Below are 23,264 nucleotides of genomic sequence, written 5' to 3' on the forward strand. Positions count from 1 at the left end.
TGTAATCCGAGCACTTTGGGAGGCTGAGGTGGGCGGATCACTTGAGGTCAGGAGTTCAAGACCAGCCTGGCCAACATAGTAAAACCTCGTCTCTACTAAAAATAAAAAATTGGCCAGGTGTGGTGGCAGGTGCCTGTAACCCCAGCTACTCAGAAGCCTGAGGCAAGAGAATCACATGAACCCGGGAGGCAGAGGCTACAGTGAGCCAAGATCACGCCACTGTACTCCAGCATGGGTGACAAAGTGAGACTCCGAAAAAAAAAAAAAAAAAGTTATGGAAGAACCTTATATGCCATTACTAAGTGAAAGAAGCCAATTGGAAAAGTCCACATACTACATGATTCCAACTATACCACATTCTGGAAAAGGCAAAACTATGGACACAGTAAAAGGATCAGTGGTTGCCAGGGGTTGTAGGGAGAAAAGAGGAAAGGAAGAATGAACAGGTAGAGCACAGAAGATTTTCAGGACAGTGAAACTATTCTGTACGATATTATAATGGTGAATACATGTCATTCGTCAAAACCATACAATGTACAACACCAAGAGGGAATGCTAATGTAAACTACGGACTCTGGATGATAATGAGGTATCACTGTGGGTTCATCGATTGTAACAGATATACCACTGTGGTGGGGGATGTTGGCAGTGGGAGAGGCTGTGCGTGTGAGGGGGACACAAAGTATGTGAGAATTCTCTGTACCTTCCACTCAATTTTAAATCCATAGGCCAGGCATGGACCACCACGTTGGCCAGGCTGGTCTCAAACCCCTGATCCTAAACTGCTCTAAAAAATAAAGCGTATAGGCCAGACGTGGTGGCTCACACCTGTAATCCCGGCACCTTGGGGGCCACAGCAGGAGGATCACTTGAGGCCAGGAATTCAAGACCAGTCGGGGAAACATAGCAAGACCCTGTCTCTACCAAATATTTTGAAAATTTAAATAAATAAAGTGTATTAACTTTTTTAGAACCTGCTTAATCATTGCTCTAACTATAAATTCTGATTAGCAACTAGGTAAAATACAACACAGAGGTAACTGATACGTACCTCTAGTTTCAGAGAGGTCATTAAACTAAACCATTTGACATGGATTATTCTCAACAGTGCAAAACCATTCCAAACACGAAAGCCAAACATAAGGAACTCTGGAAAACCAATTTTATAATTTTTGAAGCATGAGTATAATTTAAAATTTACCCTTTCTCAAAATTTATAATTGACATTGACAATCTTTGAGAAAAAATTCATTGGAATTAGAAACACTTTTAGCAGCTGTCTATACTTCCTACTATATATCCCTGGATTCCACAGGCATACCAAGGAACTATAATAACTACTTCTATCAAGCTACCTACAGAACAAGAAGTGTTTTGGCTTAGGAAAGTAACTAAGACATGGACATTTATTTTACCATTTTGATATCCTTTTTGGCTCTGTGAGAATCAGCTTTGGCCTGGTCATAGGTTAATGCTTTACTTCGTGCACACCACATACTCAGATTATGTAAAACCTAAAAGAATCACAAATAAGACAACGTCAAGATAGGAATATCCTGTTGTTCCCCATCCCTACAAGGTTGAAAGCATTAGTTAAAAATAATCAACAACTGTTACATGATATATATTTAATTTACCTGTCTGATATCTTGATTGGCTCCCAAAATTATTTCATTCATAGCTGGAGGGGGAATCTTTAAACCTTCTTTAAATGCAATAGACATCATAGCACCCTGAAATTGACAAGGGAGGAGTCCTCAATGATTTTTTTTTTAACTCATATAATCAGGTATTTTAAAAATATTTATCAGGTACTTTTAAAAATTGACCTTTAAATAAATAGGCTACTGTGATAGAAAAAAATTTCAATCATCATACCTTAATCTGTTCAACCCGAGGTCTTTGAAAACGAAGATCAAAACAATAATGAACCAGAGAGCGAACCTTGGGATGATTTCTATCATTGCACATACAAATAATGGGAATTTTAGTATGTTTTATCAGGCCAATTAATTCCTGAAAGGCAAATTTGCAACACAAAAATAATTATTTTAAAAATGACAAATACCACACAAGGTATTTTAGGTTCTAAAAATCTCCTCAGCAACATGCCTTAACTGCCCTAAGTATGACAGAATGACAGTGTTTTAAAAATCTAAATTATCAACAGTGAAACTGCAAAAATACAGCACTTGAATTACCTGAATTCCTCCCCTATCCTCATTGCCTGCCATGCCATCTACTTCATCCATGATGAGAGCATGTTTCGTGCTTACTGAAGAGGCTGCTCCATCTGACCCAGGTTGAGGAGCAATGGGATGAGACAAAAACAAAATAACAATTGCTCAAAAACTGCTGCTCTGTAGAAAATTATGTAACAGATATTAAACTTCAAAAGCTACAAGAATATGCAGCACTGGACTACAGAGTGTTGTTAAAGAAGAAAAAAAAAAAAGAATATGCAGAGAAGAGAAACTCTCCCTGCCACCCCTTCCCCTGCAGACCCCAATTCCCTTCCCAGAGGCAAACAATAGTCTCTTATATGTCCTTTAAGAGATATTCTACACATATGAGCATAAAAATATACAACTGAGTTTTGAATTTTTTTTTTTTTTTTTTGAGACGGAGTTTCACTCGTTGCCCAAGCTGGAGTGCAATGGCGCGATACCGGCTTACTGCAACCTCTGCCTCCCGGGTTCAAGCGATTCTTTTGCCTCAGCCTCCCGAGTAGCTGAGATTACAGGCACACGCCACCACACCCGGCTAATTTTTGTATTTTTAGTAGAGACGGGGTTTCACCGTGTTAACCAGGCTGGTCTCAAACTCCTGACCTCAGATGATCCGTCCGCCTCGGCCTCCCAAAGTGCTGGGATTACAGGCGTGAGCCAACATGCCCAGCCAGTTTTATCATTTTATGTATTTTGATGACTCATTCTTTATCTTATAGATACAGAACACTTCATTTTTTAAGGCAATTTAATACTCCATTCTACATTTGTATCATACTTTACTTAATCACCATTAATGAAATATATAGGATGCTTCCAAGCTTTTTCTATTATGTCATACTAAATGACTATCCTTATCTATATGGCATATATATGCCACTTTGCACATATAGAAGTAAAATAATAGCTAAATTCCAGCAATTGGAATTTCTGGGCTATAGGGTATGTGTAATTTGAGAAATATTGCCGGACTCTCTCCAGAGTTGTACCAATCTACCCTCCCACCAGCCATGTCTAAGAGTGACATTTCCTGAGCAAATTATTTTGAACAATGTGAAGGCACCAAGAATTCAGGTGACAAAACAACACACCATAGACTCTAAATAGGCACTGTGTGGTCCTTAACTTGAGCATCTTATTTTCCATGAACTCTGGCCATAGAGTACCACTAGCTACAACCTGAAACACAGTGGGCATTTGCACACTGTCTTCTCTTCTACTACCTTTGCCTGCAATGACCTCTTCCACCTCCAAATGGTTTTCTTTCTCATTCTTTGAGATCTTTCAAAACACTTATCACCCCTTTACTCAATGCCCCAAGCATAATTACTTCTTCATCTGCTGGCCTTATTACCTCACTCTGTATTACATACCTTATTACATACATACAGAGTGAGGTTAATAAGGTAATGAGGTAATAAGTCACACTGTATTACACACGGTTTTTTATTTTCTTTCTCTCTTTACAGGATTCACCTGTGAATCCTCTAAAATCATATGAAAAATGCATAAATATGTGCATGTACACATTTTTATCACATTCTTAGAAACCTCTAAGACCTACGAAAGGGTAAGTACTGCCCCATAAGAGTGATGTTAGACGGCTTTCTTATTCTCGTTAGCCCCAGAATTTAGTAGGGTGCTTGGCACACAACCTGTGTTCAATACTGGTTACTGAACATTGAAATGAACATATTTTTCTTATATAACAACAACAGGAGTTCAAAAAGCCACATACTTGAATAAAAGCCTTTGATGCTGGTATTGTTCAGTGACTCAGCAACAATCGCCTTCAAACTGCTCTTACTCCGGGTGTCACTTGCATTCAGTTCCACGTAGCTGTATCCCAACTCCTAATCAAAATATTGGAAATCACTGAAGGCACAATACGAATCAACTCCACCACCCCCACCAAGAAAGGCCAGTTAAGAAAGAAAGAAGGTACAAAATTAATATAAAAACCCATAGGTAAAAGTATAAAGTATGATACTAACAGACAATGAGATTAACTATAGTATGCCTTACAATATTAGAAATTTTTAGAATATCATATACATACATATAACATACACATATAAACACAAATAAGTTTGGTCTTAAAACTTCAGCTGACAAATCACTAATCTGGAAGAGTATATTCAAACAAGCAATCTTACTAAATTTACTTCTTAAAGTCCTAAAAAAAGGATTAAACATAATCATCCCAACAATTCACTATCAGACACAGAATTAATCTATTATAAGCTACCAGCCAGGGGCGTTGACTCACACCTGTAATCCCAGCACTTTTGGGAGGCCAAAGCGGATGGATTAATTGAGGTCAGGAGTTTGAAACCAGCCTGGCCAACATGGTGAAACCCCATCTCAACTAAAAATACAAAAAATTAGCTGGGCGTGGTGGCGCGTGCCTGTAGTCTCAGCTACTCTGGACGGTGAGGCATGAGAATCACTTGAACCTGAGAGGCAGAAGTTGCAGTGAACCGAGACCGTGCCATTGCACTCCAGCCTGGGCGGCAGGGTAAAACTGTGTCTCAAAACAAAAAAATAAAATAAGATATCAAAAAGTAATCCTCTCTAAGATAATTTATAAAGTTAAATCATTCTTTGTCACGACACTATCCCAATAAACAATTTTCCTCTGAAATCAGGAAAATTCAAGTTATTCTGATTCATTTCCCAAAAATGATTACCTTATGCCTTAATTCATAAAAAATACAATGATAATAATAGAGAAAAAGAGTTGTGTTCACAACTGTAGGGACTAGGAAAAAAAATGTTTTGCTTTTTCGTTAATGTTTATAAATACAGTGAAAACAGATAAAATTTTATTTACATTTTATGCAGATGCATACAACAAAAAACAAAAGAAACCACAAGCTTATGCAGCAGAGGATTGAGAAATCCAGCAATAAATTTCTAATCTCTTATTTCATCATTCTGATACTAACACGTGAACTCTGATCTGCTCTAGTGCCTAAGCAAGTCAAGTTCTCCCATTGTCTACAGGGATTCAGTAGTAATAGAGACAACAGGAACGAAGGCAGGATCACACAGTGCTGAAGAGCAGAACCCTGAGTCGGGCTACCGGGTACTGGGCCTCCACCCTCCTCCCTAAGCCTATTTCATTTGACACATGTGGATGATGACAGTACAGATAATTATTCAGTACATAGAATTATTCAAGGGCATTAAGATATTTGCATCTTTCAGAGTCTAGAATACATGTTTTTGTTGTTTTTGTTATCTATAATACAGCCACGTGCTTAGCACACTGCCTCGCTCGTTGGTAAGTATTGCCTATTACTTTAATTACCAATATTTTAAAAGGATTAAAATTACAAACATCACCAGAACCAAAACAGGTTCTAAAGGTTTTATTTTAGAAAAATAAACACAGTTTATATATAGACACCACACACACACACACACACACACACACGCACACGCACAGATGTGGGTACACAGTTTTATCTCCTAGCCATGACCACTCGAGGTTATCTGTCCAACCACACTGCGACAAAGCACCCACCTGACACACCAGGGAAGCTGTGGTGGTTTTGCCAACACCAGGAGGGCCTGACAGCAACGCTGCTTTAAAACTAGAGCCATCATCTTTGCCGGAAAATTTACCAAACTTTGCTGCTAGGAAAAAAGAAGTTCCAGAGTGTTAACCTATATCACCTAACAGAAATTCAGGCATGGCAGAAATAGTTATGCCTAAACTTCGCATAGACAGCCGTCCTCCAGTTTAGTTCTAAATTTGCAGACTATTTTCTACAAAGCATAAACAAGTTTCCAGAGCATTCAGTGAAATTCTACTTCCTACCTCACCCCCACCCAAAATAAAAAACTAAAACTAACTCACTTTAAAACTCTTGATTTGAAATAATAATTGTATGAGTTTCCTTTCCCGTGAACGCACAGGCCATGGAGCATGCTGCCGGGGCTCGATCCCAACTCCATCCATCCTCATGCCACCTCTCACCAGCCGTAGGTACTTTAGAAGTGACTTAGCCCCTCTGTGCCTGCCTCCTCCTTTGTTAGATGAGGAGAACAACAGTAAAGTTGCTGCTAAGGATGTTGTGAGGACGGAATGGCTGAGCGCAGAGCCACGCAAGCTTCACTAAATGTTAACAAGCATAGTAGCTACATGGTCACAAGAAGAAAAAATGACTTGAAGATGCTGCGTCTGCAACTATCTTGTGCCCCTCAACACTAGAGCACTCTTCCTCCCCTCACCACGTGAGCACCTGGCACATACATCATGCTCAACTCATACTCAATAACTGACAGAGACAATGGTTTTCAACCTACTGCCAGCAGGCATGGAGACAGGGACTAGAGTTCACCTGAAGCTTTAAAACAGTCTTCTTGGCTGGGTGCAGTGGCTCACACCTGTAATCTCAGCACCTGGGGAGGCCAAGGCGGGTGGAGCACAAGGTCAGGAGTTCGAGACCAGCCTGGCCAGCATGGTGAAAACCCATCTCTACTGAAAATACAAAAAATTAGCCGGGCATGGTGGTGTGCACCTGTAGTCCCAGCTACTCAGGAGGCTGAGGCAGAAGAATCACCTGAACCCAGGAAGCAGAGGTTGCAGTGAGCCGAGATCGCACCACTGCACTCCAGCCTGGGCAACAAAGCGAGACTCTGTCTCAAAAAAAAAAAAAAAAAAAAAAAAACAGTCTTCTCCAGGCACATGAAATGCCTGTCTCCTCTTTTTAAGGGCGATTTTATGAAGTTTCAGAATGAAAAAAGTGATTTAACTTAAATTTAGTCCTGTATCATTACAATATATTATTTTTATGAATAAACAGGCATCATTGGCAATGATGATTGGCAATCTAGTCATCACTGGTCTATGTTGAAAACACTACTAAAACATTTGTGATCTCAAAGCTCAGTTAAGAAAATACTTTGGACATTAAATACATATTGGAGCTTTTCACTCTCCACGACAAATACATCATAAACAAGGACAGAAACTACAGAAGCACAGGCCTATCAGGCCTGCCACAGCAAATCATGCTTGCTACTGGGAGTTTAGGCTGACTGCCCTGCACGCATGCCTCCGTTATTTATTCACAGCTTTCCTCCTAGCGCCCTTGCCACTCAGGGGTCTTGCTGTCACATGGCTTCAGACCTTGGGACACATACTCTTTCCCACCCAACACTCATCCCTCCCTCCCTTCTCCTAGCTAACTCCTACTTTGTTTCCAAGTCTTAGCTTAGCCATCCCTTCCTCCGGGATGGGAGCACACACCTTGACCCTGACCACACATCTTCATCCTCACAGCACCCTGGACTTACCCCTCTAGCAGTACTTGGCAAATATATTTTAATGGCTGGTTCAGATATGCCTCCCCCACTGCCTGTGAGCTCCTGAGAGGGACTGTTTTGTTCACACCACCACCAGCAGGGTCTAGTACTGCACCTGGGTTCAGATCAAGCTCTTAATAAATGCTTGCTGACAAATGAATGAACTGTTAGATTTTCTCATATATGTGCCACTGAGCAATCACATGTTGATATACACACACACAAAAATGGGTGAGGTTGTAAAATCACCGTGTTTTTTATCTTCGGAAGAACTCTTTTGCCAGTTTCGGAGCCAGCGCAGGAGTTTGTTGGCACAGCTCTGGTCACCTTGCTGTCCAATTATGGTCTTGAGTGAGGTTGGCTTATATTTATCCACCCAGAGCAAATTTTCCACTTTGTTTTCACTGCTGTCATCAGCCAAATTCCTAGCCTTGCTATCACCACTTGTCTCCTCGGCCACCTGCTCTTTGAAATCCAGGCTTCTCCAAAACACATCTGTTTCCTTTTTTATTGTCTTTGCCAAACTGTCCCTTTTGGAAGTCGGCTTGCTCTTTTTAGATTCTGATTCCTTTTTAGATGGACTAATTTTTCTTTTTCCTTGGACATTTTTTTGGGGTGTTCTCTCCAGTTTGGACTGTTTCTTCATCTTAAGAAGTAGAAAAATGAGGAAAAAAGAAACCTGATGAAACATACAGAATTTCTATCCTGCTAAACGTACTACAGAGAGCAATCAGAGATATCCAAGTGGGCTGCTCAACCTGGGCTGGTCTTTTCACAACAGACTTTCCTGTTTGTGGAAATCACCACCTTCTAAACTATAAAAATTAACAAACACACCAGAAACCACCAAATGCAATTTCTAAAAGTGAGAACATGTTGATTTTTAAAAGTAATAAGTACTCCAATTTTAGTTTGAAAAAAACAAGGTACAGTGTTGAGATTTTTGTTTCAAAGTTTCCTAATTAAAAGTTAATGCCTCGACAAAAACTTGTACACAAATGTTCATAACCATATTATAGCTAAAAGATGGAAACAATCCAAATGTCCATCAACTGAAAAACAAACAAAATACGATGTGTCCACACAATGAAATATTATTTACCCCTAACAAGGAGTGAAGCACTGATACATGCTACAACCCAGGTCAACCTTGAAACCACTATGCTAAGTCAAGAAGCCAGACACAAAAGGCCACACATATTCTAATGTCTCCATACACACATGAAAGGTCCAGAATAGGAAAATCCACAGAGACAGAGCAGAGCAGTGAGTGCCATGGGGTGGAGAGAATGAGTGGCTGCTGATAGGTACAGGGTTTCTTTTCGGGGTGATGAAAATGTTCTGGAATTACACAGTGCTAATGGTTGTATACTCTTGTTAATATACTAAAAACCACTGATTTGTATACTTTATAAGGGTGGATTTTATAGTATGCAATATCTCAGTTTTTAAAAAATTCGTGCCTCTTTAGCAGTGGATGCTAAAATTAGTGGATGAATGTTTAAGGACAAACAGGATATAAGCATAAGTACCTCCCTCTCCTGCCAAGATAGTTATCGATTACAAAGGAAAAAGTAGTCACTTTACTAGTGAAGAAACCCAGCACTAGTTTCAGTGGGATGCTGAATCATCTTAACCAAATAATCAAGGTTATCCTCACTAATAATAAGACGTTATTGACATCCTGTATCTATGATAGGATGCACTGAGGCCACAAGATCACGTCTATGGTGTTCTTAGAAAAAAGGCATAACCTCAATCTAATCATGAGAAAACATCACAGATCCAAACTGACAGACATTCCACAAAACTGACCAGTACTCATTAAAAGTGCCAAGGTTGTAAGAAGATAAGCAAAGACTGAAGAAATGTCATCGACGGGAGAAGACTAAGAAGACACAACTAAATGCAGTGTGGGACCCTGGAACAGAAGAACTACAGGGGAAAATGTAAGGTTCGAAAAATATGTACAGATTAGTTAACAATACAGCATCAATGTTAATTTCCTGGTTTTTATAACTACGCTATGGTTATGTAATCGAAATCATTCCCTAGATTTCTCTAACCGGAATAACCTGGATGGACCATCTTGCCATTTGGGTGACAGAGCTGGGGACATTAAAATCTTGGAATGCTGGCAATCCTGTGTCCTGTGTGTAAAAAAGGATGGTCTACAGTGGGAATGAATGAGGCTAACTAGTAGAAACAGAGAGACAGAAACTGAAGGGGTCCTCACAGCTTTGTAGTCTGTGGACCCAGTAGTTCCTAGACCAGATCCTCCCTGCCCATAGTTTAGTTATGTGAGCCAACATTTTTCCTTCTGCAAAAGCTAATACAGGCTAGGTGTCTGCACAATTTAAAAAGTCCTAATACAGTTCTAATTGAAAACAAATTTATCATGCTGATACCTATTAAAATATCCTTTAAGGAACTCTTAAACAATAACTTTGCATAAAGTCAACGTGAGAATATGGCCGGGCGCAGTGGCTCACACCTATAATCCCAGCACTTTGGGAGGCTGAAGTGGGTGAATCACTTGAGGTCAGGAGTTCAAGGCCAGCCTGGCCAACATGGTGAAACTCCGTCTCTATTAAAAATATAAAAATTAGCAGGCGTGGTGTCAGGTATTTGTAGTCCCCGCTACTCAGGAGGCTGAGGCAGGAGAATCACTTGAACCCAGGAGGCAGAAGTTGCAGTGAGCCAAGATCACACCACTGCACTCCGACCTGAGGGACAGAGCTAGACTCTGTCTCAAAAAATTAAAAAATAGTAATAATAATAGTAATATGGAAAATAAGGAAAGTTTGATAAGTAGATATGTTATATGCAATATACTGTCCTTTCTCTACTCATATTTCCTGACAAAGATAAGGAAAAACAACAAAGTAGACATCTTGAAGCAGAGTCCTCCAGCTCAAAAGGAACTAAGGTGGTTCATTTGTGGTAGACAGGGATGTTAATCTTTCAGCCAACAAGCCTGTATCCACCCAAGATATATGTCTATGAAATTAAAAAGTTAATATACACCAACTTAAATAAATCACATTCGTTTTATACGAACCTCAGTTTCAACTGCTATTTCGTACTTGGATTTCTTGCCTGGCATAGTTCGAATCAGATTCAACAGGCCATCTTCATCAATAATTTTTGTCCCCAAGGCTGCGGCCTGTTGATTAAAAATGGAAATCATCAAAACTGCATCCTGCATCCTACCATTCCTTACTGTTAAAAAAAAAAAAAAAAAATTCTAGGGCCTATTAGTAGGTGAAAAACCACATTCGTAAATTAAGATAACACTGGAATTAAAAAAGAAAAACAAAAAATAGCACATTCATTGAAAAAGTAACATTGAAAAAAAAGAAAATAACAGATACATTCCCTAAGAGTAGCAGGTTGGCATGGGAAGTGGTCCATTACTACTTTTGTGGACTGCTTTACCTTTCCTCCCCTAGGAAGGGGCAATGGCCACTAGGGCCTAAGACCAGCTCTTCATACCTCATCCCATATTTAATACATATGGCAGACATTTCCCCCACCTTCTTCCCTGCTGATGGAACTCCAATGTGTCCTTCTTCAAGTGATGAATGATGACTGGTCCAAGGCAACCAGAAACGTCTTGGTTCTTCCCAACCTCCCATACAGCTCTGAGTGGCCAGGTGACAGCTCTGGCCAATGAGCCTTATGTGAAATTCTATAAGAGGTGTTTCTGGGAAAACTCTCGTCAGGCCAGTCACAGCCTTATGACGTAGTTGCCACTGTTCCCTTTTCCTGCCTTGAATAAGAATTTAAATACCTACAGCTGCAGCTACCTTGCAACCACAAGACAACATGCATGAGGACAAAAGCTGACACAGTAAAGACAGATGGAGGAACCACATCATTGAGATGCTGAACTATCCCAGCAATACCTCCAGAATTCTTGTGAGAAAAATTAACAGCTGTTTAAGCCACAGTTAATCAGGTATTCTGCTGTTTGGAGCTAAACACAATCCTACCCAACAGGCCGCTGATTCTTTCTCTAAAAGCACCAATTTAAAAAAAACCTAAGATGGTGTATACAGTGACATATATAGGAATACTTCGGACTGGAAGAAAAAGAAAACTACATTTGTTTCTATCTTCAAAAATATAAAAAGACTTAAACTTAAATACACTAAAAAAAAGTCAAGTAAACAGGAACTATGCCTTCCACTGGAAAACCAAAATCCTGGTGTCAGAGCCAATAACACTTCTGTGAAGAAGAAATAATGTAGGCAAGAAATTACTTTTCTATTTCTTTCCTTCATTTAACTCTTAGTAAAGGGCAAATCACATCGAGAGTGTGCCAAGGTAGGCAGGAGGTGTCATGGTGTTGAGAACACAGCAGTACCCACCTTATCACTCTTGGACTGTCCACTATCACGACCCATGACAAGATAATTTGTTTTCTTGCTGACATTTCCTGTTACTTTTCCCCCATAACGTTCAATTAGAGACTTGGCTTCATCTCGTTCAATAGACTCCAGCACGCCTGTGATTACAAATATAAGGCCTTCCAAGCAATTTTCAGCTCCCTAAAAGCCAAAATGTTCAAGCAGAGAGGAAATTACATGGTAGCTTTCCAAAGAAACATTTGGCATCAAAACTGCAGGAAGTTGATTTTTCTCATTTCACATCATAAATAACCTTGGCATGGAAAGTTTGCTGGAAATTTACAGCAAATAAGCACCACCTGAAATTAGATCCTAAGAAATTTGATATGGCTAACATTTAATAAACTTACAAAACAAGCAGTGAAAAACATACATCCAACACTGTTAGCAAAGCTATTAAAATTACCCATTCATACTATTTTCCATTATGCCCTCTTCATATCTAAACTACTAGTTAACTTGCATAACTATAAATAAAACAACCAAATGCAATCCATCTGTAGAAACTCTTGCTATTCAGGAAACTGCTTGTTCTTAAGAACTTTCCCAACAAGAATTTAATAGAAGCAGGTATACTCCTATCATTTTGATGTTTCTGTTAATGTTTCCAAACAATGTACTTCAAAATCAGAATCACTTCTTATCATTTTCTATACTTCTGATGCTTTTCATCACATTAGTGGTCAGAAATGAGGTCTAATTCCCCAATCCCTGCCCGCAAGAGCTAAGTAGGATCTTAACTGTAAGTTGAAGGGAGTTTTGCCCGAATGCATGGATTGTACAAGAACAAACTGCTAATGGGTTTGATGGTCTGCCAATGGATTGTGGTGTGGCATATGTGAAGGCTACTGAATGCAACTTATAATGCTTAATAAAAAATCTTTACTGTTTCAGGGGAAAAAAGGAAAAAAAACGGCAACTCTTGCTATTGTTAAAAAGGGAAAGTTTTTATTCTAAAAAGCTAAGCAAGTGTGACTCGTGCCCTCCTCTCTGCTCATTACTCTAGGATAGTAAATCTAGCAACCTTCTAGTAACTTAAAGGCAAGATCGTATTATCTCTGGATTGGAAAGATAACTCTCATAATGTATAATATAAGAGATACTTGCCAAAGAGAGCTGGATGGAAAAGACATTAAATCTTAATTGGAACTATGTCGAGTTATATATTTTTGCAATGGTTCAATAAAACTATACAAACAAACAAAATGAAATAAAAATTATACATGACATTCCAAGTTACTTATTACTCTTTTAATAAAGAATTGAGATTAACAAACTTAAAATGGGCTTGAAAAGAAGCAGCCAACCAAAATTCAAAGACTGCTTCCATGTAAGTTCAATCCTTCACTATTCAGGTGAAGAATCTTTCTCGGAAGACAAAAAGAAACAGCTATGAATGTGCTTGGAAAGAAAAGGTTTGACTGACATCTCAGGGTCCCTTGAAGCCTTTATAGGCTCTTGGATTGAAATGATCTACTGTAACACTACAGGAACTTAACTACTTCTGAACAAACTCAAAACAACCCTGGAAAAATTGCACATGCAAGCCCCTATATCCCATATCCCAAATATCTATTATCTCCCAAATTATCACCCACTATGGCTCTGATTATCTTTTTACTTATCCAATCTTAGCACTTCTAGCCTCCCTATCAAACTCTTCTATTCTAGAACTTGTCTAAGCTCTTACTCCAGGAGCAGCCAACCACCCCCAATATCCTCAACCTCTTCTCCAACATTCCCTCCATAGCCTTGCCTTCACTGAAACCTGGCTGTCCCCTCAGGGGACCACTTTGCCTGAAGTCCTCTCAAGCAGAACTACCCATGTACAGGAGGCAAGACTGGCATCTTCCTGCAGGCTTCCATAAAATCCATTAGCCCCTTAAGGCCGACCTTCCCGCTCCCCACCCCAGTCCCTGCTACACCATCCCTCCCTCTCTTTATTAGGGGAGCTATTAAGCTCTATATGTACTTATATATACCAAGCAAACTGAAAATTAAATTTATACATATATTGTATATGTATCCCCTCCCCTCCTGCCTTCTCAGAAATCTCATGCTACAATTGATTCTTCTTCTCCTGCTGGTATAACTTCCATCTCTCCCTTTCTGGTAGGACCTATCCCATTAGCAAAACGCACGCTTTAAATGTCTCCTACCATAAAAATACTTACATCTTCCCCTAAATTCCACTTTCCATTCTAGCTAGAAGTCATTTCCCCTTCTAGTCCTTCTAGCTAGAAGTCCTCCCACTTCCTTCTCCTTCACAGCCAAACTTATCAAAAATATCTACTTTTGCTGTCTCCATTTTGTCTCCTCACACTCACTCTTCCACCCACTTCCATCAGGCTCTGCCTCCACTGTCCTCAGCTCTTGCTAAGGCCACTAAGGATCATTAATTCACATTACTAAATGCAACAATTTCCGGTCTTCCCTTACCTGGAATCTTAACAGCATGACAGACTTAACTACTCAATCATTTTTAAAATACTCTCTCTTCCCTTTGCTTCTGTGATCCCATGCTTATCAAACTTCTCTCCCATATTTGTAGCTGCTGCTTCTCAGTTTCCTTTTGGTTTCCACCATCTTCTACCTCACAAAGAAGCAGGGGCCAAGGTCCTCTTCTCTTCTTGTTCTGTACTAGTTTACCAGATGCTATTAATCCCTTCATGCCAAGAATGCCCAAGTTTGTCCATCTAGTTCTGACTTCTGTTCTAAGCTCCAGTCCCACGTATCTGCTTGTCTACTCAGCATCTCCAAGTGGACATCTCACATAACCCTAACGCACAGTGTGGCCAACAACAAACTCATTATCATCTCCCCAAACCAGCCCTGCCACCAATTGCATCAGCATCCACCAAGCTGCTCATGCCAATAACAAGGAGATCATCCCCAATACTCTTTCTTCTCACTTTCCACTTCAATTATCACCAAGTCCCATAGATTTTGCCTCTTCCAGTGAAACCTCTCCACTTTTCGACATTTTCACTGCTCCCCCAGACAAGTCCCTATCACTTCTCACCATCTCTCCTGATGATCTCTGTGTATCTATTTCTGCCCCATCCACGGCACTTGGTACATCAGCAGCCAGAGCGATCTTTCAGAAATTCAAATCTGGTCATGTTATCCCTCCACTTTAAAATTCCTTCTCGGCCAGGCCCAGTGGCTCACGCCTGTAATCCCAGCACTTTGGAAGGCCAAGGCAGGCAGATCACCTGAGCTCGAGAGTTCGAGACCAGCCTGACCAACATGGAGAAACCCCATCTCTACTAAAAATACAAAATTAGCCAAACATGGTGGCGCACGCCTGTAACCCCAGCAACTCCAGAGGCTGAGGTAGGAGAATCGCTTGAACCCGAGAGGCGGAGGTTGCAGTGAGCCGAGATTGCGCCACTGCACTCCAGCCTGGGCAACAGGAGCAAAAACTCCGTTTCAAAAACACAAAATAAAAATTCCTTCTCTTAGACAAAAGTCTTAAACATTAGGCCCTGCAAGATATGACCCTATTAACCTCTTTGGCCATTCTCATCCCTTGGTCACTATGCTCCAACCATAATTTTTCTTTCAGTTTCTCAAATATACCATGCAAGAACCTTCCTCCTGCAGGAACATCATACATTCTGGCCCCTCTGCCCAGACCACCACACCATCACAACCCCCTCACACCTGTTGAATCCCTTTCATTCTTCAAGTCTCCATTTAAATGTCACATTCTACATGCCCCACCAGGGACCAGGTTCCTCTGTTATACTACCTAAGGGCATCTTAGATTTTTCCCTCATAGCACATATCCCAATTATAATTAAATTATTTATTTAATGTCTCTTTCTTTAGGCTATAAGTGCCATGCAAGCAAAAACATCAGTTTCGTCACTGGTATAGTCTCAAAGCCCAGCCTTTCTAGGGCAACTTGTTATTTAAAGGGAAACTTTTCTAAGTATCAAGCAGTGATTCATAACGTGAATAAACATCTCTAATTCTTTAAGATGGTAATGAAGCTTTTCTGTTGCTAATTTTTAATTATTAATCCTCTGCTGCTATAATCATAGTGAATACATACACGGACCCACACGGCAGAGGCCCTCACAGAATGGCGTGCCCTCTCAGTACTCTTACCTTTGGTATTTCTTTGGAGCCCAGAGCCTTGGGACCTTCTCGATTTAAGTAGCTTCGATAAGCTTGATAATTAGTGCGTTTCTTTTCAGAATCTTCAGGACTTATAGACTTTGGGAAAAGGGAAAGGAAAATGAACAAAGTCATACAAAATTCACGCAAAATTTAAAATACATATCTAGAAATAAACATTATTTTTATTATGTCACTTCTGTGTCTGGCCGTGAAATTAACAGTTTTAGCTATACAAGTACTTCCTAACTTACAGACAACTGACTTACGAACATCCCTGCATCTGCGCTTCTCAAAACTTTCCACTCTCTAAAGCCACACACCTCAGGGCAGATTATGGGAATAAGCCAAGTTGCCAGCTCCAAGCAAAGAAATGCAAAAAGTGTTTTACTTTAGAAATTCACCTGAATTTTAAATTCTATTCCATGATATATCCATATATCCATGTTTAACAGGAAAATACATTTTTTCCCCAAGTAAACCTGATCACCTGAGAAGATATTCTGTGTTAATCCTATGACCTTCCATGCTCCTAAAGCACCAGCCTGCATCCCTAAGGACATAAGCATTCCAGTAGGAGAATCTAAACAGTCAGCTCAAAGAAGGGACAAGCTTTACTCCAAAGAGAAGACACGTTGTCTATGCTATTTCATCTCTCCCATTCTACTTCTCTCAGGGGATTTACCGTAGGTATATCTCAGAAAATCCTGGGGAAACTTTTCAAACTATGCATCCCTAGATCCACCTCCAAGTTTCTCTTTCGGAGATATGGGGTATGGCTAGCATGTGTTTATGTGGGGGAAAAATATCCTAGAGAGTTCTCATTTAAGAACCACTAACAGGTGTTTGTTATTTTTCCACTTCCTATTTTACATTATTTTTAACTTGTAAGCAATCCCAAATCCTTTTGAGAGTAGACAAAATAATAACTTCTATACAAAGAAGTGGCGGCCGGCTGCAGTGGCTCATGCCTGTGGTCCCAGCACTTTGGGAGGCCGAGGTGGGTGGATCACGAGGTCAGGAGATCGAGACCATCCTGGCTAACACGGTGAAACCCCGTCTCTACTAAAAAAATACAAAAAATTAGCCGGGCATGGTGGCAGTCGCCTGTAGTCCCAGCTGCTCGGGAGGCTAAGGCAGGAGAATGGCGTGAACCTGGGAGGCAGAGCTTGCAGTGAGCTGAGATCGCGCCACTGCACTCCAGCCTGGGTGACGGAGCGAGACTCCATCTCAAAAAAAAAAAAAAGAGATGGCTTAACCAATAAAATAGTTCAGGTGGTTTGGCTAAGAGGTCAATAAGCCATTAACAGGCTGGTCCTAGAATCTAACCCTACTTTCTAACAATGGTTCTCAAATGTTAGTGTGTGTTCATATCATATGAGGAGCTTATTAAAATACAGCTGCCCACACCACATTCCCTGGGAAACTCCATATTTTTAACAAGTTTCACAAGAGAGTCCAGTGCATACCAACATGGAAAAACGATTAATTTACGACACTCATTCTATGAAAAGAATTCTGAATGATAAACAGCTTATACAATAACTTTGAAGGACACCCACTTTATGAAGTCAGATTTATTTGACCAAGACCAACTAAATGTATTAAATAGACTTTATTTGACGTTTCCAACCAAAACTGCTAAGTTTTGAGTTATTTCTATTCTAACTTTAAAAAGTACAGTGAAGAGTATCATTTAAAGATTTCCTCTTTCTTCATAAAAACAGACCGCCTCTGTAAATGGAACATGTTTTAGTGTGCCTGAAGAAAACCATTCATCTACCAGATAAGCATTTAGTGCAGAAAAAATCTGAGACCAAAAAGTTAATTGCTCCTTTAAGCGTATTTATAAGCATTGTCCACAAACAAAAGCATTCTGAAATCATCACCATTTCACTGTTCTGCACTAAAATATAATGGTGATGACCAGTTAAAATAGGTGATATTCTACTTTTAATCCTAAGTGCCTAAGAGGCATGAATGAATAGTGGTTTCTCATTATGAATCTAAAGTAGTTCCAAATTGGAGATTCAGAGACCGTTCGCTTCTCAAATATATTTCCTAGCAAAATTTTTCAAAGATATTCATTATCTCACCATTTTTTCCTTTAAAAATAATTTCAGTATCTCAACACTGTTACACAAGAATAAAAAAGAGTAAATTCAGGACTAAGCCAAATAACAATCATTTTAATACTAATAGCTAAGATGGCACTTATTAGGTCCCAGGCACTGCTCTAAGTGCTTTTACATATGAAGTCATTAGGTACTATTATTATTATTCCTATTTTACAAACAGCACCAAAGCACAGACAGGGGAAGTGAGCAAACCTGCTCAGAGGCCCAGAGCCTGTGTGTGGAGCCACTGTGCTACACTGCTTCAGAGGACCTGAGTTCAGGGCTGGCCCTGCCACTTACCAGGTGGATGATCTTAGGATAGTTAAACTCTTTCAGCCTATTTCCTCGTCTTTAAAAGTTGAATAATAAAAATAAATATCTCACAGGGTTGCTGTGAAAATTATATGAGCTACCACACGTAAAGTATTCGCACAGTATCTGACACACAGTAACAATAAATACGGGCTTACTTAGCTATATTAATACTCCATATCCTACAACAGCTTCTAAATAAGATATCTTAAAAATACTATACTTATGATCGTTAGAAATAAAACTTTAAAACAAACCCAGACTAACACATAGCCCCAAAATATATACAGCAGTCCCCCTTTATCCGAGGAGGGTATGTTCCAAGACCCCCTAGTAGGTGCCTGAAACCACAGACAGTACCAAACTCTATATATACTTACATGTACTGTTTTTTCTATCTAATAACCAAGCCGGCTACCAAGTGACTAATGGGTGGGTAGTGTATCCAGCATGGATATGCTGGACAAAGAGATGATTCACATCCTGGGTGAGATAAAGCAGGCTGGCCAGAGAGATTTCATCACGTTACTCAGAAGAGTACCCAATTTAAACCTTATCAATTGTTCATTCCTGGAATTTTCCATTTAATACTTTCAGACCATGATTAACCACAAGTAACTAAAACTTCAGAAGGCAAAACCATGGATAAGGGGGAATACTGTACTCCCTAGAAAGTTCCTACCAAGGCCAGGTGCAGTGGCTCACGCCTGTAATCCCAGCACTTTGGGAGGACAAGGTGGGCAGATCACCTGAGGTCGGGAGTTCAAGACCAGCCTGACCAACATGGAGAAACCCCATCTCTACTAAAAATACAAAATTAGCCGGGCGTGGTGGCACATGCCTGTAATCCCAGCTACTTGGGAGGCTGAGGCAGGTGAGCTGCTTGAACCCGGGAGGCGGAGGTTGCGGTGAGCTAAGATTGCGCCACTGCACTCTAACCTCAGCAATAAGAGCAAAACTCCATCTCAGAAAAGAAAAAAAAAGTTCTTACCTCTTTTTTAGCTGGAGAACTTTTCGTTTTCTTAGGAGTTTTTATCTCTCCTTTCAATTTAATAGCATTTTCTTTTCTTTTTGAGACCACAGGCTCTATTTCTTTATAAGAGCTCCCTTCTTTTCTTTTCATAATTGCCAGCTTAGAACTGGCCTTGGGAGAAGAGACTTCTCCTATTTTGTCAGTTGATGACTTGGAATGTTGCTGAGATTCTTTTGAACCTTCATATTTACTTTGCTTCCTAGGACTGTAGCTCTTTCTTTCATCTGAAAATTGTTCTGTTTTTACTAGGAAGAAAGAAAAGATTATGATTGTTGTTTTTGGAAAATGATAACCTATATCAACTTTTCTTTCATTTTTCAACTGAGTAATCTTAGCACAGAATATACCCTGAAGGCCCAAAGTCCTAAAGTGTCAAGACCATCTGTTTATAGTAAATCTATAAATACATTTACTTATAGGACTAAGATCATCTAGACTAGCAGATGATTTGCTATCGGAACCACTGAAGAATAAAACCTACAGGCAATAAGCAAGAGAGCTGAAGATGACCTGGCCAACTATGAGTCAACTCTTGAGACTACCTCTGACATGAAAAGCTCAAAACATCTAGGTTCTTCATCTTTATATATTGAAATCCACATATTGCACTATACTTGGAAATTAACAAGAAGCCAGGAGTTTTAATACAATTCTCACAGTAATCATAGAGCAGATGGGCATTCTGTACCAGCTAGCATCCAAAGAGCTTTTGAAGTTTCTAAGTTCAATATGCTCTAATAGTCCTATGAAATAATGTCTACCTAACAATACATAATTACTGAATAGAATACTTAAACAAGATTATCATGAATTTACTTCCATGAAGACAAGTGCTCCATCTTACTTTTTTCTGCTAGTATTACCTTTATGAGGATATTTATGTTTTTCTGCTTTACTTAAATTGGCTTGGACAGATGAAAACGTTTCTGCCTCTTCTGTGTCCTTTCGAGCCTAAACAAATTTTAAAAGTGTCAAATGTGACAAATAATAGAAAAACTATTACCATAAAATCTGCTGTTAAAATCCATTAAAATTTTAAGTTTAAGGGTCACCTTTCAACTAGCAGGACACTACAATAAACTGTCATTCATTCATCCACAAAATTTCCAAGGCAAATGAGGCATGTTTTATTACTTCATGTTACAAATGAGGAAGCAGATGAAAGGGTATAAAAATACATCTATAAAAACTATCCCTCTTCATCCCAACCTGTAAATCTGGAAGTAGAAGCCTTATTTCTCCTTTATCTCAACTCTCAAATTGTTAGTATCAAGCAGTTAAAAACTAAAATCTAAATTTAAAAGACTAAAATAAAAATTAACAAAAGAAAAGGAAAATGAGAGCACTTTCTCAAAAGAGAAAAAAATATATCCATTCTTTCCACTGCTCCTTCAAAACTCCATTTTATAAAAAGTTCACAAATTGAGGTGTGTGATACAGTCTTTTAAAGTAATTATAATTTGAGTGTCTTTAGATGAAGTAAGACTTTTCAAATGACAAAGTCTCTACCACTCCCTACTGTCTTAATACCCGTCTGTTTAGTCTTCGCTCCTGATGTATCTAGGTTTACAACTCTCTGCTTTAAAGAAAAGAAGTAAAATCTTTTGAAGTAGTCACATATTGATATTGACAATTATATTAACAGAATGTGATTCATCAGAAATAAAGCTAATCTCCAGGAGATAAATAAAAAAATAAAAATAAATAAAGTCTTGATGTTTTAAAGATTCCCCAAAATAAGGCTGAGGCAGGCAGATCACTTGAGCTTAGGAGTTCGAAAACAGCTTGGGCAACATGGCAAAACCCTATCTCTACAAAAAACACAAAATTATTAGCTGGGTGTAGTAACACACACCTGTAGTCCCAGCTACTTGGGGGGCTGTGGTGAAGGGATCAATCGAGCCCAAGAAGTCAAGGTTGCAGTGAGCTGAGATAGCACCACTGCACTCCAGCGTGAGTGACAAAGTGAGACCTCGCAAAAAAAAAAAAAAAAAGAAAGAAAAAGATTCCTCAAAATATACTCATTATTATATGAGACTATCATAATATAGATCTTAAACTAATTAGAACTGACAAAACTGTGCTTCCTGAAAAGACAGTGATTAATATTGAAGTTATTAAACTTGTGTTCCAAAAGAATTTTTATGAGCATTATTTTCTAAACAAGTACATAAGAACTCCTATGATAAAGGAGTAAGGAAAAGGTAAACTGGGCACAGAAGCTCATGCTTCTAATCCCAACACTTTGGGAGGCTGAGGTGGGAGGATCGCTTGAGCCCATGAGTTCGAGGCTTCAGTGTGCTATGAACGTGCCAGTGTAATCCAGCCTGGGCAACAGAGTGAGACCTTGTCTCAAAAAAAAAAAAAAAAAAAAAGAACTAAAAGGCCAGGCACGGTAGCTCACATCTATAACCCTAGCACTTTGAGAGGCTGAGGCAGGAGAATCGCTTGAACTCCGGAGTTCAAGACCAGCCTGGCCAACATAACAAAACCCCCTCTCTACAAAAATATACAAAAATTAGATAGGTGTGGTGGCACACACCTCTAGTCTCAGCTACTCAGAAGGCTGAGGCAGGAGGATCACTTGAGCTCAGAAGGCAAAGGCTGCTCTGAGCCCAGATCATGCCACTGCACTTCAGCAGAGACCCTGTCTCTAAAATAAATAAAATAAATTAAATTAAAATAAAATAAAATATAAAATAAAAAAAGAATAAGGAAAAGATATAATTCTTTGTTTTGTGATCAAAGGTTCTGGTTTGTTTTGACGCCATCACCCTTCTTTTAGGAAGAATAAGTTTCTCAATGAGCTTCCCCAAAAACATTTTTATAAATCAAAATAATTTAACTTCTTTCTGGAAAAGTTATTCATGTTTTGGCTAGAGCCTAGAACATGCAAGTATGAACACTGATCTGTACTGTTTGCAAACAGCCCAACATTATGCCACCTTTTTGGTCTTGGGTTCTTCATCCAACATGGCTAATGTTCTGGCAAACTCTTCATCTTCATGCAACTGCCTCTCCAGCTGTAAAATGTGTCAGCAAAGTGAGTTGAGTTGCTCTTTTTCTTTTCGTAAATAAAAGTTTTAAATGTCTGATTCATATATTTAGAAGAAACTAGAAAAACATTTTCCAGAAAATAATTATGACATTTTCCCACTCAACATTAACAGTGAAGTATCACAGGTTTGTTTCACTAAGCTGAATCAGATTTTGGAACATACAGTTGTGGTTTTGCAGGGATGACAGATAAAGTGAGCATATTTTTAAAGTCATATTTCTTACTTATAAAACATGAGGTCTTACTTTTCTCTTAATGGTTCTTATGCAACACAGCTTTCTTATTTCTACTTATTGTCTAAAAAGACCTCTGAAAGGAATCTCAACCTAATAGGAAAACACAATCATCAGGGGAGCACAAAAATAGGGAATCTAAGAATTTAAAAAAATTATACAGTATTTTTTTGGCACATATAGTAAGCTATATACAAATGTAAAATCACTTTTACTATCAAACTGCTATTTTCAATTACTAATTCAAATGCATCTGTTCTCACTTTTGAAAATTTAAGTCATCATGTCAGGAGTTCTACTAACACGCTAATGTAACACAGGGACATTCTAGTTATCTGTTATTTCAAAATACTTTCACATTCAGCAAAATGGAGCTCTTCCAAAAGAGAATATATAGCAGTGGAGTATCTTTCTCATTATAAACCAAATG

General features: G+C 39.1%; 1 protein-coding gene across 6 annotated transcripts in view; it reads right to left on the minus strand.

Moving 5' to 3' along the window:
• The window catches only part of RFC1 (replication factor C subunit 1), a 77,311-nt gene that overhangs the window by 11,733 nt on the left and 42,314 nt on the right, over nt 1-23,264 (minus strand). For 2 of the 6 annotated variants that reach the window (XM_054486775.2, XM_063664476.1), the window contains 13 exons: nt 22,489-22,566; nt 20,407-20,494; nt 19,502-19,788; nt 16,073-16,180; nt 11,918-12,097; nt 10,606-10,710; nt 7,794-8,190; nt 5,758-5,867; nt 3,967-4,081; nt 2,202-2,293; nt 1,879-2,016; nt 1,638-1,733; nt 1,416-1,514 (listed from right to left, as the gene is read on the minus strand). In XM_054486775.2, coding sequence (XP_054342750.1) covers nt 1,416-1,514; nt 1,638-1,733; nt 1,879-2,016; nt 2,202-2,293; nt 3,967-4,081; nt 5,758-5,867; nt 7,794-8,190; nt 10,606-10,710; nt 11,918-12,097; nt 16,073-16,180; nt 19,502-19,788; nt 20,407-20,494; nt 22,489-22,566 — 1,893 coding nt within the window. Of the gene's footprint in view, nt 1-1,415; nt 1,515-1,637; nt 1,734-1,878; nt 2,017-2,201; nt 2,294-3,966; nt 4,082-5,757; nt 5,871-7,793; nt 8,191-10,605; nt 10,711-11,917; nt 12,098-16,072; nt 16,181-19,501; nt 19,789-20,406; nt 20,495-22,488; nt 22,567-23,264 lie in introns of all 6 variants that reach the window. The other 4 variants (XM_054486774.2, XM_063664475.1, XM_054486777.2 and 1 more) reach the window with 3 other exon arrangements.

The sequence above is a fragment of the Pongo pygmaeus genome, chromosome 3 (genome assembly GCF_028885625.2).
Source record: "Pongo pygmaeus isolate AG05252 chromosome 3, NHGRI_mPonPyg2-v2.0_pri, whole genome shotgun sequence".
Lineage (NCBI taxonomy): Eukaryota > Metazoa > Chordata > Mammalia > Primates > Hominidae > Pongo > Pongo pygmaeus.